This window comes from Orbicella faveolata, unplaced genomic scaffold (assembly GCF_042242905.1).
Source record: "Orbicella faveolata isolate gen_17 unplaced genomic scaffold, um_ofav_v1 contig_35, whole genome shotgun sequence".
Taxonomy (NCBI): domain Eukaryota; kingdom Metazoa; phylum Cnidaria; class Anthozoa; order Scleractinia; family Merulinidae; genus Orbicella; species Orbicella faveolata.
Window position 1 is genome coordinate 5,340,079 of NW_028301564.1, and position 20,790 is coordinate 5,360,868.

The 20,790-nt window shown below is 40.3% G+C and overlaps 1 protein-coding gene and 1 pseudogene across 3 annotated transcripts in view; one reads left to right on the forward strand and one right to left on the reverse strand.

The window, feature by feature from the left end:
* Positions 1-20,790, reverse strand: part of LOC110066581 (beta-mannosidase-like) — a 32,023-nt gene that overhangs the window by 8,136 nt on the left and 3,097 nt on the right. Inside the window, exons 2-17 of one of the 2 annotated variants that reach the window (XM_020773810.2) lie at positions 20,361-20,674; positions 19,310-19,344; positions 17,927-17,994; positions 16,962-17,200; positions 16,552-16,654; positions 15,856-15,924; positions 14,929-15,070; positions 13,964-14,057; positions 12,866-12,945; positions 12,464-12,512; positions 11,873-12,014; positions 10,904-11,083; positions 10,177-10,274; positions 9,841-9,909; positions 8,374-8,408; positions 499-559 (exon numbers count right to left, since the gene is read on the reverse strand). In XM_020773810.2, coding sequence (XP_020629469.2) covers positions 499-559; positions 8,374-8,408; positions 9,841-9,909; positions 10,177-10,274; positions 10,904-11,083; positions 11,873-12,014; positions 12,464-12,512; positions 12,866-12,945; positions 13,964-14,057; positions 14,929-15,070; positions 15,856-15,924; positions 16,552-16,654; positions 16,962-17,200; positions 17,927-17,994; positions 19,310-19,344; positions 20,361-20,674 — 1,778 coding nt within the window. Of the gene's footprint in view, positions 1-498; positions 560-8,373; positions 8,409-9,840; positions 9,910-10,176; positions 10,275-10,903; positions 11,084-11,872; positions 12,015-12,463; positions 12,513-12,865; positions 12,946-13,963; positions 14,058-14,928; positions 15,071-15,855; positions 15,937-16,551; positions 16,655-16,961; positions 17,201-17,926; positions 17,995-19,309; positions 19,345-20,360; positions 20,675-20,790 lie in introns of both variants that reach the window. The other variant, XM_020773809.2, reaches the window with a different exon arrangement.
* Positions 5,237-9,201, forward strand: LOC110066616 (uncharacterized; annotated as a pseudogene). The gene is made up of 3 exons (XR_016202070.1): positions 5,237-6,105; positions 6,362-6,567; positions 7,646-9,201. The product of XR_016202070.1 is annotated as an uncharacterized LOC110066616 (transcript).

Genomic DNA, 20,790 nt, shown 5'->3' on the forward strand with positions numbered 1-20,790 from the left:
TTTAGCGGAGCAAAGGACGAGGCGCGATAGATGGGCGCGAAACGCAAGACCAAAATTAAACTTTTAGTTACTTTTAATCGTTTCTTTCTGGCGCTTTGCGCTCGCTTTCTGTCCCGCAAAACCGTCTGTTCTAGACGCTACCTCTAAGCCTACGATATTCAAAGAATGTAGCGTTGTAAGCTACGAATGGTGCGTCCATCATATGACGTAAGCAAAAGGATTCAAAAAGCAAAAAGCTATACTCAAATCACATACATAAGGTTCCATGGTAATAGATGTCCAACAGTAGCAATAAACTTAAACTTAAATAGCCTCCGCAGCACCGGGCAATTCCCTGAATTTCACGAATTTTAATACACTTAACAAACAACTGAGTTGAAAATTTACAGGCATATGGTCTTGTACACATAAACGAATATTTTAAACTGCAATCACAGACAAAAGAAGCTGAGACCCTGCCCCAAATCAAACCTAGCAGTCAAAAGAAGCCTGTTTTACCTTCCATCGGCCTCCATATTCCAATGAGGACCACGTGGGAGCCTGCCAGATACTGTTCAACCTAGAAAATGTCAACAAAGAGGGTTACAAGTGAGCAAGTACTGCAAATGACTTCCGCCCATCTACGCATGCGATTTACACCAGCTGTCACGTTGTGATAACATCCAGTTTAGTAGATCGATGTGAAAGCACAGACAACCTTATGGTGTAAAAGTAAACATTTATAGATCAAAAAAGGGATTACCATGTTATGTGCTCGAGTTAACGCCTTGAGATCTGAATTTACTGAACCTAACGAGAACAGAATGTTTAATACTTCTGCGACAACTACAGTAAAGAAAGTGTTCAAACCGCACTGAGGAGCAGTCATAAATCTCACCCAAACAATTAGACGTCTTAAAACCAGAAAGAGCAACGGGCTTGTGAAACCTTAAGCGCTTTAGTCGACCAAACAACTAGCCTGAAATGTCAATCATCTCCCGCCCTCAGCCTAATCGCCCGGGGATTAGGTTGAGGGCAGGACTCAGGAGATGTGAGACACTACAGGCTGCTAAACAACCGATTCCGCGCCAACTCTTCAAGCCTATGGGTGTCCGGTGGTGTAAAGACGGCACATACTATCACACTAAGCTTTCAGTGTGACGCACGGAAGCAGATAGCAGGAGCTTAGCAAGAGAGGGGGGCACTAGGGAGCCCGGGCCTCGCCCTTTACTGGTGCATTTTCCCTTTGGTAAAAGGCACTCTTGAATAAAGTGTACATTTTCTTCCGAAAGTCGGCGAAAGGTCGACGAAAAAACGCATTTTTGAACTTCTGTCCTCACCCACCTCAGGGAATCAGATCTGAGTCCCGGTATTTTAAAGTTTTATCCAGACTTCCCAACACCCCTGCGTCTGCATAATGTGATTACTACAAGCGCTCTCTTTGGCCATCTATTGCACAAAAATCCGCCCTTATGGTTAGAAAACTCTCTAGTATAGAAAACTACTCCTCAAACTTTCAACTCTTTTCATCTGTTCATATGACGGTATTTTCTTCCACTGTAAGAGTTTTCCTTTTTTCTCTTTCCTCATAACTGATGTTCTTGAAACATGAAAAAAATTCTTATCCGCCTTTTTCCGTTTGTTTTTGAGAGAACATATGTCTTCGACGTGTAGAATACCCGCGAGGGATCAGTAATCATGAATTGGCGCTTTACAGTCCACAACACACAAAAGAAAGGCGGCTTTCTTTAACAAGTACAAAACCTTAGTCAACGTTTTTTGAAGCTAAACGGATATTTCTTTGAAAATCACCGAACCCGTGATAACATTTAATTACCTTCCACTTGAAATGGTCGCTAAGTTCTTTCTATTATTAGTAGAATTTTACTAGTGTACTAATGCAAATGCTGCAATCTGATTGGCTGAGCTACTCGTATACTATCAGCCATTAGAGTGCAGTGACTGTCGACCGTTCACAAAATGCGAAGTTTTTATCGTTTTTCCGAAGTTTGGAAGAAAGTTTAGATGTAAATGGATAATTAAATTCTTGAGAAGACTAAAAGCAACACATTAGTGGTTTCTTGACTTTAAAAACGTGAAATTATTGAAAAAACGGGTGAGCGCGCGTAAACAACAACAAATTTACCACGGACAATTCAATGCGTGCGATTTTGTCAAAGCGTAAAGTTTAATAATGCGTAGAAAGATAATTAGAAACCATTATTTGCGTTTATTTCAGTTAGAATTCTACTGAAACAATTAGATTATTCGCTCTCGATTTCTAAGAGGTGATAGTTGATTCGGCCTTCGGCCTCATCAACCATCACCTCATAGAAATCTCGAGCTCATAATCTAATTGCTAATTAGTGTTTATCATAACACTGAATCTTCACCCAATAGTTGCAGAGCATCATTCATTCAATGACATAGCGGATATGCATATCCTTTCGCATATGTTTGTACGCCCGCAAACAGTCTGACCCCAATCTCGGTGACTCCGATACGAAAGGTAAGTTTCCTTTCGATTCTACCCGAGTATGCTTGTGTAGCTCATCTGGTCTTTTCACTGAAACGGCAAAATATGTGCTTCACCAAATTTAGCATATATTCGTATTAGGTTCTTGGAATACGCTCGTTTCCGAAAGGCCATCTGAAGTCTCCTTGCTTTTGGTGTGAGCCAAAGGAAAAAGTCTCTCGGCATGTTTTACAGTTTGCTTTGCTCATGTTCGGGCATGCCTCGCGACGAACCTGATTGGTTCATAATCAATTGCTGCCTCCGATGTTTCTCGACTTGTTTGTAACAAATAGTTAAGTACACAGTGATGGCACCAGAACAACCAGCAGTTATCGATCGCATCACTGTTGCATAAATCACTTTACGCAATTTACGAAGCTCCGTCAAAGTCCTATTCTTTGCCAGTATGTATTACTGGTTCACCGAGCTTTCCCAGCTTCAAGTAAAGGGTAAAGAGTTTTTTCCTGAAGTGAAAACGAAGGAAGCGAGGCCGAGTGGTTCGGGCGCTGAACTTGAAATCCGGAGGTCGCGGGTTGAAGTCCCGTTCTGAACCCTTAGCTGGAGTTGTTTCGTGGTAGACCCTGGTTCACCTCCTCGGTCATGACTGGTCTGCCTATTATGATAAGTTGATATACTTGTTTCTTTCAGTTTAAGTGGTGTATATATACGTAGCTAAGCGCATTGACCACTTTAAAAAAACAACATTTGAACATTTTTTTCGCATTTTCTGACGAACCAAAGCATTGCAGTGATCCTTTATTTCTGCTAACGGCTATCAACCGCTAAACAAGCAGTCATAAAACTCATAAACAGTAAGAAGTCATAAAAAAAATAGAAAAAGCAAACCACTCGCACTTTGGCTTGTGAAGCCCTTGGCGGATTATTCGACCAAACAACCGATTCCGTGCCAACTCCTCAAGCGGTTAATTATGCATCCCCTTTGTTGTAAAGACAACACATACTATAACGCTAAGTTTTCAGTTCCACGCACGCAAGCATACTGTCCTACGCTCTATAAATACTGGGACACATAACAAGACACACCAAAAGCACTTGCCATGTTCGCCTCAACGGTTGATGCCTCTCTGGAATAGAAAACTACCAATAAAATTTCCAGTATCTATCCCTGGTTTAGCAATCTTCCCAGCTTTAAGTAGAAGATGATAAAGTTATTAATGAAGTGAGGCTGAATAGCGTCGCAAATTTAACCTCCGGTGTGACTCAGACAAACAAACCACTCCATGGGCTACTTCTTTGAGATTTACGAATGGAACAACGGCACTCGGGAGCATTTCAGCAAGATATCTCAGGCTCAAAAGTTTAGAGAAAGACCACAATACAATCAATACAATACAATCCTTTATATACCAACGCAACATTTAGGAATAATAAAAACTCATTAAAACATGTGCGTGCTAAACAAATGGAAACAATAAAATTAACTTAAATAATACAAGCAATAAAAATATTTTGATAAGAAATACATATTTATCCACAAAATATATTTCGTAACGGTTTGCTAATTACACTGGAGTATGTTCATCACGTATGATTTGTGTTAACTGTAGAGGTCTTTTAGGCCTGAATCCAAAGGAGATAGTAGGCTATTGAAGATTCTGTAAGTTATGCAAGAGCCACTCGAAGGCATCTCTTTCAAATTTGCTTTTTATTTATTTATTTTTTATTTGTTATTCACTGCAGTATTTTCTTCATGACGATGTAACGTTCGCTGTATCCTGTATCAAAAAAAACACTAGATGCCCGCTCCTGATGTTGTGTTTGTGTTTATGAGATTAGTTACAAATATTTTATCATCGTTTCAGGGTGATTAGAGTATTAAAAAGATTATCATTGTAGGTCATTGTTACTCACCTTCGTCATGAGCAGTTCCGTTAACTTCACCTACATTTTACTCTCTTAAATGGTCGGCGACCCCATCTTTTCTTTTCATGGAGCGCGCCTCCCTTTATTGATTTTCTTCATTTAACAAAAAACAGTGAAAATTTGTACGTGAAAGTAACGAAAGTTTTCAAAAACGGCAGTGTCTTCAATGCGCATTGTATCGGAAAAGAGCGCGGTGACCCCCATTTGTTTTGCGTTTTGGCAAAAGTTTATATGTCTTGCTGGCTGGCAAGTTTATAACAAATATGTACGTAGGAACATTTTGGCCGCGAATGTCCTTAACTGCTAGCCATTTTAACCGCAGAATCTCCTTTTTTGACCATTTGCCAAACACTACAAGAGTAGATACAAATACGCACAAAAAAGGTACCAAGGTTAAAGAGTTCAGGAGTGAAGCAAAGCGCGTTTTGCAGCCTCGTGTTGTTTTTCTTTCCTTTTTTCGCTAATAGATATGGGTTATTGACGGAACATCAGGTCAAGAAGGTAGGATATTTGCCAAGTCCTTATTTTGCATGTCTATGGACCGAGACGGAGTCGAGGTCCATAAACTCGCAAGAAATGAACAAGGCCAATATCTGGCCATCTTGACCGCACGAGCCCGGTCAGCAAATGATTTATTATATGGCCTTTGGGGAGTGTGTTTTTTTTTTTTTTTTTTTTTTTTTGCGGAGCACAGCGGGTAGTCCTGAGCGGGCAAGAGAGCGACATCTTGGCCGCTTGGGTAGCCAATCACAGCACACGATTTGGTTCATCTTGCCTGCCCGCCATATACAGTCGAAGCGGTCACCGGTTAAACGGCCACCCCCTATGAGGCGGGCAGTAATCAAAGTCCCGATGAGGGCTATGCTATTGTTTTCACCTCTATTAAGCGGCCAACCCCTTTTGAGCGGCCACTATCCATTTCCCCGAGGGTAGCCGCTTAATAGGGATTGAGCTGTAATTGCGGTTCTACATGAAAAAACTTTGGGCGGGGCCGTAATGCAAATGCGGCCACATAATTGGAAGATTATTAGATAAGGTAGAACAATAACAGTAAATTTTCATGGAATCAGGCTAATTCAAAATATGAATGGTTGCGCTTTAAACGTAATTCCTATATCATTTATCTCCCTTAACAGAATATGGCAGCTCGACTTCTGCGGCTTCGCGCGTCTTTCTCGAGACTTCCTAGGTGCAGTATTCCCGCAACCAGAAAGGCCCATGTCAAAAATATTATTTGCAGTTATTCAGCCCAGAAAAGTCAGGAAGATCCAACAACAAAGATAATTTTTCAGGCACTACCCAGGGAAGAACTGGTCACTAAATTCAAGTCGAGGCTCAAGGACAGGCCGTTCACTGTTGGTTCAACGGGTGAAGGTTTCCCAGAATTCCTGGGAGAACCAAGAGAGTCATTCCCACATGGCGTGCGAGTTATTAATCCGCACCAGTCCTCCCTCACTCAACTGACCGCAAAATGTATGGAGTACGTAGAGGAAAACCACGCACAACATCCCGCCATTTTGTTCCGCGGTCTTCCAGCTGAAACTGCACAAGACTTTGCAACCATTGCTAAAGAAATTCCTTGGAAAGCAATGACTAACGAAGGTGGTGCATCGTTCCGACAAAAAATTGACAAAAGTGCAGGAACTTACACTGCTAACGATGACCCAGATGATCTGGCTATCGACCCACATAACGAGTTGTCATACACTGAGGTCTACCCCTCCAAGGCAAGCAGTTTGATAAAGTGTAGAATACACGAATGTGAAATGCTCGAGGTCGTGACCGATACACTATCCAGAGCAACAAAATAGAAAGCTATTTTGTGTACAAGGGACAATAAAGTAAGAGATTTATAGTCTCTTGTTAATAGAACTTAAACACATTAGAAGGTGGAGGATTAGTAATGGAAGCGATATCGATTGCAAATGAGTTAACTTTAAGTAAACCTTCAACTAATTGCTACCACTTCTTCTTCCCCAACAGGTTTTCTTTTTCTGCCTGAAAGAACCCGCAGATGGCTGTGGCGGTGAAACAATTTTGGTTAAAAACAGCGAACTCCTCTCCAAGCTGGACCCCGAAGTTGTGCGAAAGTTTGAAGAGAAACAAGTGCGCTACTTCAGATATATGCCAAACAAATCCAACAACAAGTACTAAGCTGGCAACACGTGTATAACACTGACGACAGAGAGGTAAGCAGGCACATCTTTTCACGCCCATCTCCTAGGACCCAGGCCCTTCACAGATTATCTTTCTACAATGGTGCCACCCTTGTGGTTTTAGGGCATCCTGATTTAAGGTTTACATATACCTTCAGAGGTGTCTCGCGTGCAAGCGATAAAGCGCGTCCGGTTTAAACTGTTCATGCCTAAACTCCTATATCAAATTAAAGCTTATAGAACGCGCTATCAAACTTTAAGTGCGAGCGTCCAAATCACCTTCACCTTGTACACAAACACTTGATGAAATGTGGGATCTCACAACGATCTAATAATATAACAGCACTAAAAAAAGAAAAGAAAACGAAAAGCTGCTTTATTGCATAACGAAGAAAAGAAAACGAACTTGACTTGTGCACGCGGAAAAAGCTGGCCGTAGAATGTCTTACCCTACTAACAGCAGCTATATACACCTCGCACCTCAAACCCGGTCCCAACCCTCTGCTCCCAGCTGGCAAAATAGTAATTTATACAAATTCAGGATTGTCACAAATTAAATGTTGTGTCGATCTTTTATAGCTTTTCTCTGGAGAAATTTTGAGCTTCACCGTTCCTTGAGTTCTCTAAACGGTCTTATTTGTCTCTTCGCGTCCAGTTCAAAGTCCATTGGTCAGGAAATCAAGTACGCTTTTAATCCCAGTCTCTCAAAGTTGAATGAGCTCCCAGTTTGTATCACTGGCCAAAGTTCTCAGGAATATGGCATTTGCTGGCACGTGACAATTGTTAGAGTACTCTTCAGAGCTCGCGTTTTTTTTGGATCGGATAATTAGAAATGGGAACTCGTCGGGTGTTTCGACAAAAAGAGTTGCTAAAAAAGGCGCTTGTTCCTTCATTGCAAAACTGGAAACATTTGTCAAAAGAATTAACTACTCTTAACCTAATGTCAGTTAGGATTTTTAACCATGTTAATTAGGTTTATTTGTAATATTTGTTCAGTCTGCTTAAGTAGCATACCTGAAAACTAGCTAGCCTATAGTAGCCCGAAGTCAAGTGCATTTACCCGCGATAATCAGAAATTTGTCGCTATAATTTTTCATTCCTCTCTTAAAAGGTCGTGGAAAAAAGAGTAAAAGAGCAAGGCAGCAAAATCACATGGGATCACAGCGGGGATTTACACTTCTGGTATAACAGACCCGCCTGTATACAACACCCAGAGACAGGGGAGAAAATCTGGTTCAACCAGGTAACTACTCACAATTGCTCGTACTACCGGCAACTTCCAGGGGGAACTGAAATCCCCGATCACAAACAACCTGTTCACACTTATTATGGGGATGGCGGCGATATTGAGCCTGCAGTACTGCAGCACATACTGGCTACCGCGTGGACATGCGCAGTAGGATTTAAATGGAGGAAAGGTCATTTGTTGGTGTTGGATAACTTGGCTGTTCAGCACGGCAGACTGGGATTCAAAGGGGAGAGAAAACTCTTACTTTACATGACTGCATAGTGAGCAATTAACAGACAGGGAAACCTTGTTGATATTGCAATAATGAAGTTTTAAGGGCCGCGTGAGACCTGGTGTGTAGTGTGTGCTTATGTAAGCGGTAGTTCACTACATACTGCACGTAGTATACCGTGAAATATCCACAAGTGACTTGATTTTCTGTAACTACAACACATGGATTATTTGGTGCAATAAAACAGGATGCCGTGATCTAAAACAAACATCGCTTGGTTTCACGACAATCAATTGAAAACCGCTCGAAATACTTACAAGCATTCTCTGGATTCTTAATCTGTTTTAGAAATAACTGTTTACATAAAATAATCACTTACTGCCAGTATATTGTACCCATGGTTTTTCCTTTCCCCTGCCAAAAGAAACAAGTCAACAAGGAGTGAGGACCCTTATAAACATAATCTAAGTTCCGCTGCATGGAATTGGGCCTCGACACTCAATTATTGTGTCAATACCTCGTCCACACTTTCGTGCTTTCATTGATGCATTCAAGTCGATAAGATTCTACATCTGGCTTTGTAGAAGCAAAGAAAATAAATTCTAACTATTAAAGTTTTTAACACAATATAAGAAAGAAATTGAATCTTTCTCTCTTTGGTTACACTAGTTGAAAGTCTCTCTTTTTACACTTTCCTTTCAACCAGATATTTCTTTTCTATTTCCTCGCTTCAACGTTCAGTGAATCAGCAGGGAAAACATAATCTTTTCTCCTTTGAGTTAAAAGCTTAGTTGATATACTATACATCCCTAGCCTTCCCAACCCCACCAAGGTTTCTTTTTGCTTCCCTTAGGCTTCCCTGATGTAGCTGTGTGTGCGAGTACAACGGTTCTATTTATATCTATATTTTTTCTTTTCTCTGTTTCGAGTTACTATCATCGTTAACCCGTATTGTAAGTAACGTACGTAGTTGAATGTTTTCTGCAAGTAGTGTAAGTATCGAATCGTAAGTAGAATATAGTATTGTTAGTAGCATAAGTTGCCACATTGTAAGTAAGGTAAGGTAAGGTAAGGTAAGGTAATGTAACTTAAAGTAAGGAATGTAAGAAACACAAGTATCGCATTGTGAGTTAAGTATTATGTAAGCAGCTTGTATTGAAAGTAGTGTAAGTAATTATGCGTTTTGCAATTAAATTTTTGGAGACAAGGAGGGATTGAGATATTTAATAACTTAGCTCTACCGCTACAGTGTGGATGACTGGTCAACCGTATCAGTGTGAATAGTGCCTAAATTCAGATGAGAATGAGCCAGCTCAGTGGGCGCGATAACCAAGTTATTTCTCGCATTCACACCGAAAAGTTTCGTTCCGCTTTCTAGGCGTTTATCAGATTGTGCGATCTTTTTCACTTCCAAGGCAAAAAAACAGAAATTAACTGCCTAACCTATCACCTCTATTTACATCCCATTCGCGTATCTAGGTAAGATCTCGGCTTTAAACTGGCTGATCACGAGGTCCTGAGTGTGGGATGGGCTATATCTTTTCAAAAAGTTTTCCAGTTCAATGTTAATGCATTTTTGCCTTTCATTTCCTTTTTTCTTCCTTTTCCTTTGTGAATGTAGTATGTATTTTGCTGCTTATAACACGAGGGTATCACTGTCTGCTTTGATATCAGGCTTGGAAATTAAAAGTGCATAGTTAAGGTGTACAAAGGAATATGTTGTTGTAGGTCCCAGCCCCCGTAGAGTAGCTCTTCTCCCATGATGGTGAAGCCTTCCCTCCAACCCACTCCCTTCGAGATTGTCTACATAACTAAACTGAACAACGTAACAGTGAACAAACCTTACCTGTACTAATTCACTCTGTAAACGCCGGTAATGTTCAGTTTCCGTCTTCATACACTGAGCTTGAGTGACCTGTGGCAGGAAAAAGTGTTAAATCCCTTGATATTAATTCCACAATGTGTTGTCCGCGTGACTGAAGTAAATTCCTCCACATCCTCTAGAGTAACGTGCAGTAGGACACAAAAAATTTAGCCAAGAGGTTCCAAGATGGAGAAAAGTGTTGATTGACTATCCCAACCCGTCAGATAAAAGCTTTTTGCTGGAGAATCTCAAACAATGGATAACTTGCTTTAGATTCTTTGGTCAGTGTTAGAGACACAAGAGGTAACTTGCCAATACCTGAGTAATAAATAGAGTGTCCATAAATTTCTTCAAAGGATCCGACGAGCTGGGCAGTTTAAAGTGCTTTTGGGCTTGGTACAGCATTTGCTCATTACCTACATTGCAAAACAGATCATAGAATAAACTGGAGCGGTCCTCAGAGCCGGAGCGTATCCCTGTTTCATGATACAACCTAGGTAGTTGGCAGTCTTGTTTGCACGCGATGACAAAATGAGCGAGCGGAGAAGCCGGCTTGCGGAAATCACTTCCAGCAGGTCACCTTTTTTATTTCAGATTTTATTTCATGAAAGCCGGGCTAACTATTGTTTTGGCCTACTGTTCCCGATTATTGTCCGACTGTACCCAACCACCCCACATAAAAATAAATGTATGTGTTGGTCAAGAGCGTTGAAAACGAGTTTCTATAAACATTTTTTATCGCAACAACTTAAAAGTATTATAGCTTTTGAAATCTCAGAAACATACTCAACAGCCAGAATGTCCAGATTTTGATTGAAAAGAAACGAGGAATACAATGCGCAAAAACCCTTGGTCAGTATCTCCACATTTGTACTAAAATTTGCTCCTTTACTCCCGAAGTTCCTAAAATCTGCACCTTCTATGCCACATCGTTGCAGGCTACGTTAGTCAGCAAAAACTGGTCATTTTCCCTTTTGTTACTTGCGGTTACAGCGTTTCAAGTAAAGGGCGTTACGTGCTAGTTACATGTAGCCATGACACTGACCGTCTCCGTGATGTTGCCGATGTTCCATGAACGCACTATCATAGGTCCAGTCCCCTTCCACGGACACCTCAGCTAGGGTTTCAAATGAAGGGTAGGACTGGAAACCATACTCGGACGCAAAGCGAGGCTTGGGGTAGCCACTTACATTCCAACAGTCCATTTTATAGTCATAGAAATGCACTGCGGGGAAAAAAAGGAAGCTATCTATTTGGCATTTTCGGATGGTTTTCCAATTCTAATCATGACGCGGTTTACAATGAAGTGTCAAAAAACTAAAACCAAAGTACTTACCCGAGCCAATCACAAAGGACACAGATAATCTAATGAACCAATCACAACTGAAATACGTGTAACCGAGGAAAAGCGCGGGAAAACGGGAGCGAGCGGGTCACGATTGCTTTTGGTTTTACTTCTGATTGGGTGACAAAGTGGCGTGAGTTTTTTCAAGCCAATCGTGCAGCGTAGTTATGCAAAACCTATTACTATTCCACGCTCAAGTAAAAAACGCTATAAAAACACAATGAACCCATCAGGGTTCAAGGCAATATGAAACTTGCAAGTGATGTAAACGGTGGGAAAACACACATACATGGAAGAAAAGTTACATGTGGTTTTGAATTTGCACTTGATAGGTAGAGCAGTTGTAGTAGTGGTTTGAAGAATCCTCAGTACGGAACCGCAAATTTACGATACATTTTGGGCCAGGATGTTGCAAAGAAATGTACGCTCTTCATAGCTGTAAATGAGCAAAACTGTTTGCGAATTCATTTCACACATTCTTCGAGTGTTGCGATAGGATTAAATCAAATATTTTGATTTTTTTAAAAAAAAAAAAAACTTTGTTTGAACATTGCACCCGCAATTAACCAAAATGAAACAAAAGATTAAAATAAACCAAAAGTTCAGATAATAATTATCCAGCATTAAGTTACTTTTAGATCCATCCTAACTTCGCTGAAAAATACTTACCATCTCCCCAGTAAGGACTGCTTGGTGTTTTCGCTATCCACCCCTCCATCTCTGTGTCTACTCCGTTTGAAGGTGAGGAGGAAAGAAAAGGTCGGCTTTTGTCTTCTTCTTCCAATGTCTCTCTGATAGTGTCAATGTAAAGCTTAAGCACAAAGAGAAGACGACAACAATTTATCACACCCGAAACGGCTTCCAATAATTGAAATATAGACTATGATCATTAGCAGCAAAACTGGGAGCGGAACAACCGAAATTACCATGTAAAACTAAACGAGTCGGGCAGCCCATCAAACAAGTCCTCCCTCACAGAACAATTCTTACAGGGTATAACCTCTCTCCTTATAGATACCAGTCTCAAGAAGCCTCTTCTCTGAAGTATTAACCCAAGCCTTAAAATAGAAGTGTAAGGAAAGAGCGCACGTACTTCTACCTAAATTTCCCTTCTCCCTGCCTTTTGTACACCTGCCACGCAAACATAAACCTCCGTACATCGGACACCCGTAAAAACTCTAAAATGTTAGCCGTATGCGAGCTAATAATAACCGGATAATGCACATAAATACATTTTAAAGAAGAGGGAAGAGGACTTACTTTCACATAGTCGTTGGCGTACCTACTAAACGTGGAACTCGTGTTGTACCTGTAAAAAATTGAAGCGACAAGATCCACGAATTATAATTTGTACAAAGACATACGTGGCAACGCTTGTCCCACCCTTTTGAAAAGAACATGACATAAAATAATGCTTCTTCTTTCTTAGCAAGTAAGACAAGTTGACTTAAAAGCTCGAAACGCCGGTATGATTCTTTACACTTCTAACATAAGTACACTCGAACAGTTGTGCAACACGGTTTTCCTTTCAACTTTTAACACGATAAGCAACCTCCTTCGCAGACTTTCAACATTCTTTGAGCACTCTGACTATGTCACTAAGAAAGGAAGAAATGGTTCATATTTATAAGGCAATGAAAAATGAGCGAGGAGTTCGTTTACCAGTCTTCAGCCAAAGCAGCTTCGTTTTCATTGTTGCCACTCCATAGCATTACTGATGGATGATGATGAAGGCGTCTCACCTGGAAACAAACAATAATAAATAATAATAATTCGGCTGGCAAAATAAATCATGGTTAGTGCGCTCGTTTCCGGATCAAGCAGTCCGGATTCGAGCCGTGGTCGGAGACATCGCGTTGTGTTCTTGGGCAAGACACTTTACTCTCACAGTGCCTCTCTCCACCCAGGTGTATAAAAAACCCGGCAAATATGCTGAGGGGTAACCCTGCGATGGACTAGCATCCCATCCAGGGGGGAGTTGAAATATTCCTATTCACTTCATGCTACAGAAACCGGGATAAGCTCCGACCTGATGGGGCAATTGGCTCGCATGTAAACTTTACCAAGGTAATGCGAGTGGAAATCGTGAAAAAAGAGGTCGATTTGTTGACTGGTATCATATACAATAAATGAATAAACCGTCATTTAAACAAGAAGAAATTTAAGCAATAAACTTGTGGGGTTTTGTAAGGAGAAACAAAGGTGTTTCAAATTAGAATATACAGTGTAAAAGGTTAAATATTCTACTATGTACACATGAAATAACGAAAACCTGAATTATCAGAATAAGGGGGGATTGTGAATGTCGCTCTAGACTACGAGGCAACTCGGAACTGGCCTATTTAATCATGCGTTGAGGAACGGGTATTAATTCAGTGTATGTATTATGAAAGCCAAGCTGTATTGATTAATCTCTTTTACAATAGCTACAGAAATTCTCGCGTGCTCACTGGCTAATTTTCATTGTCAATACTAAAGCGGACAGACACATGAATTTATAATTTATGTGAGGCGTCAATGAACGAGAGCAGGCAATTTGACAATTTGTTGTCGTAAAAAACTAATTGAAGTTAGTTTTTCATGCGTCTCTCCTGTTATTGATAATGAATTTCGTCATAACATTGTCAAAATAGTCGGCGGATCCACTCGGCTATCCCCTCGTGGATCCACATGCCAGCTGCTTTGACAATGTTGTGACGAAATTCATGATCAACGACAGGACAGACGCATGAAAAACTGGCGTCAATTTGTTAATTTTACCTGATATCGCACTTCTTCTTTGACTGAGTTCAAGAATTCCTGATCTGCTGGGTACATGGCACAAGCAAACATGAACTCCTCCCACACAAGTAATCTACAGAGCAAATATTGATATGTTTGTCATTTTTCCACAAAATCATGAGTCGTGGAGATCATTTGGGAAAGGCAGGCTGTAAATGGAAACCAGTGAGAACGTATAGTACTAACGCCAATCTTGGTAAACTCGGCTGCTTTTTGTTAATGAACGGATAAAAGAATTAATTGTTTCTTTAAGGACAAGCGTGGTGGCTTATGGTTAGTGCGCTCGGCTCCAGAGCGAGCGGTCCGGGTTGGAGCCCTGGCCGAGGACATTGTGTTGTGTTCTTGGGCAAGACACTTTACTCTCACAGTGCCTCTCTCCACCCAGGTGTATAAATGGGTACCGGCGAATTTAACGCTGGGGGTAACCCTGCGATGGACTAGCATCCCATCCAGGGGGGAGTAGAAATACTCCTAGTCGCTTCATGCTACAGAAACCGGGATAAGTGCCGACCTGATGGGCCACTTGGCTCGTAAGCACACTTGACCTTGTAAATGACTATTTGGCTTGTCTCCTTGTTTTATTGAAGCACACATTTTCACTCTTCTATTTTACAATAAGTGCACAAATTGTTGCACGCTCATTGGCTAATTTCCATTGTCAATAAGGGGACAGACACATGAATTTACAATTAATGCGATGCGTCAACAAGCGAGAGCGGACAATTTGAATATTTATTTATCGTAAAAAACAAATTGACCTCAGTTTTTTATGCATGTGTCTTGTTATTGACAATGAATTTTGTCATAATATTGTCAAAGTAGTCTGTGTATCTGCTCGGCTATCACCTTGTGGATCCACAGCTACTTTGACAATGTTATGACAAAATTCATGATCAATAACAGGACAGACGCATAAAAAACTGATGTCAATTTGTTAACTATACCCTAATTCATCTGCTATGCTGTAGAACTCATCATGTTGATAGATCCCTCCGCCCCAGTTCCTCAAGACATTCATGTTTGCATCAGCAGCAGACTGCAGTAGATTCCTGAGAACCGAGCTGGTTACACGGTCCTCAAAGGCATCTGGGAAAAAAACAAAATGCAACCTTTCAAAGGGACACAGTTAGCTTTGAGACCACGCTGACCTGGACTACTTTGAAAAGAGTTCACCTCAACCAGAAATCAAAGATACTCGTTGAGTTCATCTAGAAATCCGCTTCAATCTTCGCAGTGTTTTGCTTGATTTTCAGTCGTTTACTGAAAAACCTGTTTTTGAGTGTACTTTTGCTCATCCTATGATATTATTTCATCATATTTGGTTAAAGGCAGTATGGATCGCGTCTCTGTGATGTGGAAATTAGCTATGAAATGGTATCTAATGTGCACGTGCGCCAGCTGACTGTGTCCCTTTAACAGAGTACTTGTTACCTCACAAAAACAAATTTCTAAAATTATTTGATTAAATCAGTAACTTCAACACAAATTCTCCCATATAAATAAAAACTACAACTTCACAGGGCTGATTTACATGAAAAAATTCATGTCGCACAGTTGCCTCAAGCTTATCGTGTTTGACGAAATTGTACATCAGTTCTAATAATAGGCGAATTTCAATACATTAAATTTCAGCTTGATAGTGAACTCCAGAGGCACAAAGAAGAGAAAGAAACATGCCCACTCAATTTCCTTTGTTTGTGTCCTGTAGGGCTAGCTGAAAAGCTGAATAATTTAAGATATCAAGAACAGTCTATTCCTTACCAAAAATTGTAGGCACGCAATAAGTACAGAGGGTCTTTTACAGAAAGTTAGGAAGCTGTAGCCATTTGCATACATTGCTACCTGTTATTTTAAATTTGATTCATGTGTACCTGCTGGAATCCAGTTAGCTCCTTTTAGAAACATTGGTAAATCATTGATCTCAAAGTGAAATCCCCGTCCTGAAACAGAAGCTATATTAATAATGGTTACAATAACCCAGAAGTGCATAGGAACTAGGAACTACATAATTAAAATAACGTGAGAAAAACTGGGAGAGTGGGTGCTCTTGACATGCCCTGGCAGGGTGTACTGCACTCTGTTCTTGGGCAAGATACTTTACTATCACAGTGCCTCCCTCCACCAAGAAGTGCAATGGTTAATGAAAAATTTAATGCTGAGGGATGGACCAGCCTCCCATGCAGGAGAGATTAGAAAATAATACTCTTAGAGACAAGCTCTGACACTATGGGACACTTTGCCGCAATGATGACTTAACCCTTTTTACCAGATGTGTATATATTTAAGCAATAGGGCACTTTTTCCCTGTTTACATAGCCTCATCTAAGCACGAGGAGGGCTGAGAGAATTCAAGCCAGTTATGCAAATCCTTGACTACGTCTTGGGTTTGCATAACTTTCAAGAATTCCCCCAGCCCTATGAGTGTTTAGATGAGGCTATGTAAACACGGAAAAAGTGCTCTATTGCTTTCATAAAATAATTCTCAAAAATACATGCAAATCTAAAACACCACAAACGTGTTTACATACTCTCATCTAAACACACCTATCAACCAATGTTCAACTAACCTGGAGCATCCTTTATATGCTCCTGTACAAGATTGACTTTTCTGAAGCCCATGTTACGGCTAACACTTGACTGTTCTTTACCAGAGGAGCTCACGAACACCACCTGTTGATACGGAAAAAAGAGGTTAAGGCTGCATTGGAACCTAGTGGCCCATCAGGCCAGAGCTTCTCCCAGTTTCTGTAGCATGAAATTAAGAGGAGTATTGCACTCCTTCCTGGATGAGATGCTAGTCCAGGGTTACCTCCTGGCATGAAATTTGCTGGTACCCATTTAAAATATACACCTGGGTGGAGAGACAACTCAAGACAATGACCCTAGGTAACACACTATGTTTAAAAAATGTCATTTTAAGTAAACATAAGAACAGACATCCTGCTTTTACAAATTATGTTGTTGATGTGATTATTACCTTAACAGTGTATAAATTAGGTTTTCCATAACCTTGAGGCCACCAAGGTTTTACACAATCTTTCTCTGTAAAAGACATGACTGGTAAAGAAACTTTCTGTAAACCTTGTGACAGTTTAATGGGAAGTTTCTGAGAACGTGACATCTGAGGAAGGCTGAGAAGGAGTGTACCAGTCACGCCATCTTCAGCTGCATCAATAAACGTCGTTACTAATAACTGCCATGTAACATTCACGGAACCTGAAAGAGAGCAAGTCAGAATGTTTCAATTAAATATGTATCACCATTTAAACTTTAAGGTGATTCCCATTCCTTCAAATACAGGGCTCTGCAGGTTAATTGATACTGAAGTTGTCTGAAACTCATTTCCTTGCTAGGTACAAGTTGCAGTGTAACACTGAGAAAATTATCTAAAATGAAAACAGTGCATGGGTAACCATATTTACAAAAGACACATGACCAGGTTAAGGTTACGTCTGCATATCAGCCAAGAGGCTAATCAGGCTGGAACTTATCCCGGTTTCTGTAGCACAAAGTGACTAAGAGTATTTCTACTCCCCCTTGGATGGGATGCTAATTCATCGCAGGGCTTAACCCCTCAGCATTAAATTTGGTGGTACCCATTTGTACTCCTGGATATTTGTACACCTGGGTGGAGAGAAGGACTGTGAGAGTAAAGTGTCTTGCCCAAGAACAAAACACAGTGTCCCTGGCTAGGACTCAAACCCAGCCCACTCTATCCAGAGGTGAGTGCACTTACCATGAGGCCACCGCGCCTTCACAAGATCAGGTAAAGGAACCTCATAATTTCTTGCAATATCAACTATGATAAACCATGTCCCTTCCAATTATTTTCAAAATTATTTGAAACGATAACTATTGTAAGGGTATGCAGTGCAATCCAAGGTTAAACATTAAAGTAAACAACATTGCAAAATTCAAAGTTAAGATATACAGTGACAGAACCTTTAGTTGGTGTTACTGTGATGTCCCTTATAACAGCTGAGTCATAAGCCTGTAGCAAAACATTCCGCCTGTAGATTAAACAAATTAATAACTAATGTGAAGATCATCTGACATATGTAGCATTTAAGGGTGTAAATGTATTGTGAAACAATGCAGCTTAGTCTCTGTGACAGCTAGCTAGCACACACGGAACACAAAGTCACAAGAAACACCATTCAGGTGCTGGATTTCAGACTGCAGTTTTCATTAGGTTCAATTTCCAGTAGCCTTGTGAATTCAGTTCTCAGATCATGTGTGTGCTAAAGGAAACCGCAGTCAAGTGTCAATCGACACTCTTGATTGATACCCTTGATTGACATCTTGATTGATACTCGATCGACATCCCAATCGATACTTGGTGGACATGTAATCGACACCAGATGATAACAGCTGGTCAATAGGCAGCCAACTGTCAACCCACTCATATGCATCAATCAAAACTTAGTTGACTCCTGACCAACTGTAGACCGAGATGTCAATCAAGTGTCGATCAAGTGTCAATGGAGGTGTCAATGGAGTGTCAATTGAGTATCGATCAAGTGTCCAAGGAGAATATCGATCGACACTCAACCATGGATGCCTTTAGTACACATTATCCTAGTTCTCATCCTCCTTGAATGGCTGGATCACTGGTCCACATCACTTGTCCATGGATAATGTCACACCCAAAGTGTGAGAAAAGGAACATGGACTAACAAAGTGACTGGAAATACAGCCTAACCAGAGAAGCTAAGAGTTTTAACAGTGAAAAATATTTACCTTATGTTTGAAATGTTTTAACCTTATAAATTTTGGTCTAGTTAAGAAAAGAGCAGATTATGAACATCACACATTACTATAAATCTACTAGCGTTCTATCACAAAAGCCGTTCTCTGATTGGCTACACTACTCACTATTGTGATAGATAGTGAGTAGCGTAGCAGTGTGCCCTTGTTAACAAAATGAATGCCCCTTCTTGGCATTTTCAAAGTGTCTGTGAAGAAGATTTAGACAAAGTTTTGAACAACTAAAAGATTTATACTAAAACAATTAGATTATTCGCTCTCGATTTCTATGCAACACAGTTGACTCAGGCTGGGCCCTCGTCAACTATCAACCGATAGAAATCTCAAGCGCGAGTCTAATTGTTAAATATTAACATAGAAATATGTTTATTAAAACAAACTAGTTAGTATGACTAATGGGTGACTATTATTTTAAAAAATCTAATTTAGAGCAAGATGTGCTGTACACTGAAATGTTACATCAGTTTTAAGCACTTCACTTTGACTAGACAAAAATTTCAACATTATTTGTTATTTGAATCAGCAGTTCAGGATTAATAATGAAGTTTAAAAACATACCAAATCCCCTGTGGAACAAAGGCTGGTCCCCAGTCCTACAAAAGAAAGTAAAATAGTCATGAGACAAGGGTTGTTTTAATCTTGCCAATTGCAAGAGCTTCTTAAGACACTGCGGAGTACTTGTTTCTTTAACAACCAATAATTACGTGCTCTGAGGTAAAATTCAACCCTTCAAGACATGCTATTTAAATCTATTTCAAAGCCACTTTATTTATTTTGAGCCCTTAGGATGCCAAGCTACAGTGTAATACAGTCAGAGGGAGATTGTGAGCAAGAAGAGCTTACTTTGAAGACCTCAATGAAGTAGAAGAGTTTTGAAGTAACATAAAATGAGAAGGACAGCAAAAACAAAAACAACAGCTGCCAACATTGGAGGGCCTTATAAGTAAACCATGACAGTGGCACAAATTTACAAACATCCGAGAGTAGTCTGAGAGCTCAGAAAAGCTGTAGAAACACAATTGCCTAGAGACCTGTGTTTCCACAACATTTTGTTTTGCCCCCAACTTCCACATGTGTTCGATCTATACCTAGAAAGAAACACAATGTTTTACACTCAGTCGCTTACATCTAAGCACGAACACATGACACTGAAACATACTCTTATTGGATGTCAAATGTGGCATAATTGGTCATCAAACATTTGAAGGTTAGCAGACTATAACCCGAACTTTCAGGCTGAGAGTCTTGTATCCACCAATATTTCATGGTTATACTAGAAGTAAAACCACTTTTGCAAAAGGCGTAATGTATATTGACACAGGTCAGGATCAATTTCTCTGAAGAAGTCTTCAATGTTCAATCTTTCTGCCATTTTGTATACTGAACTTTTAGCACAAAAGTTTGCTCCAGGGTCTGCTAAACCCAATTAGAGCATGTTTCGGTGTCATATGTTCACACTTAGATGCAAGAGATGGTAGTGCAGACAAAGATTCCAATGGCTCTTACAAAAGGAAAATATTCTCCCTCCACCCTCCCTGTTTGTTTAAAATCCACATCAAGTGAAACATTACCTGCTGTTAGGACTAAGAAATAAGATCTTGCCACTCACCCAACTAAAGGAGCATTGCTCTTTTCTGATAAAATTGCCATGACACTCTCCACGTTGTACACAAACTGGACACTGTGGGGGTACACGGTATGGAGACTTTTTAGCCTGTCCTTTAGCATACAACACTGCTGAGGTGAAGCGTACTTTAATAGTGTTCAAACCAGTCTTGAGAGCCCCCTTAACATTGAAGATATATCTGTGGAACATGTTTTTTGACTTGCCAACTTGGATGCCATTCACCAGAATTGTAGCAACTGTATCCAGTCCTTCAAAAACCAGGAGGATCTGTCTTTTTGATGTGATATCTTTAGAAACTGTGAGAAAGTACAGTGCAATAAAATACAAATGATTGTCATCTTTTGGAAGTTAGTACATACAGTACAGAAAAGATAATTTAGGTACACAAAACAATGATAGTTCGTAAACAGCT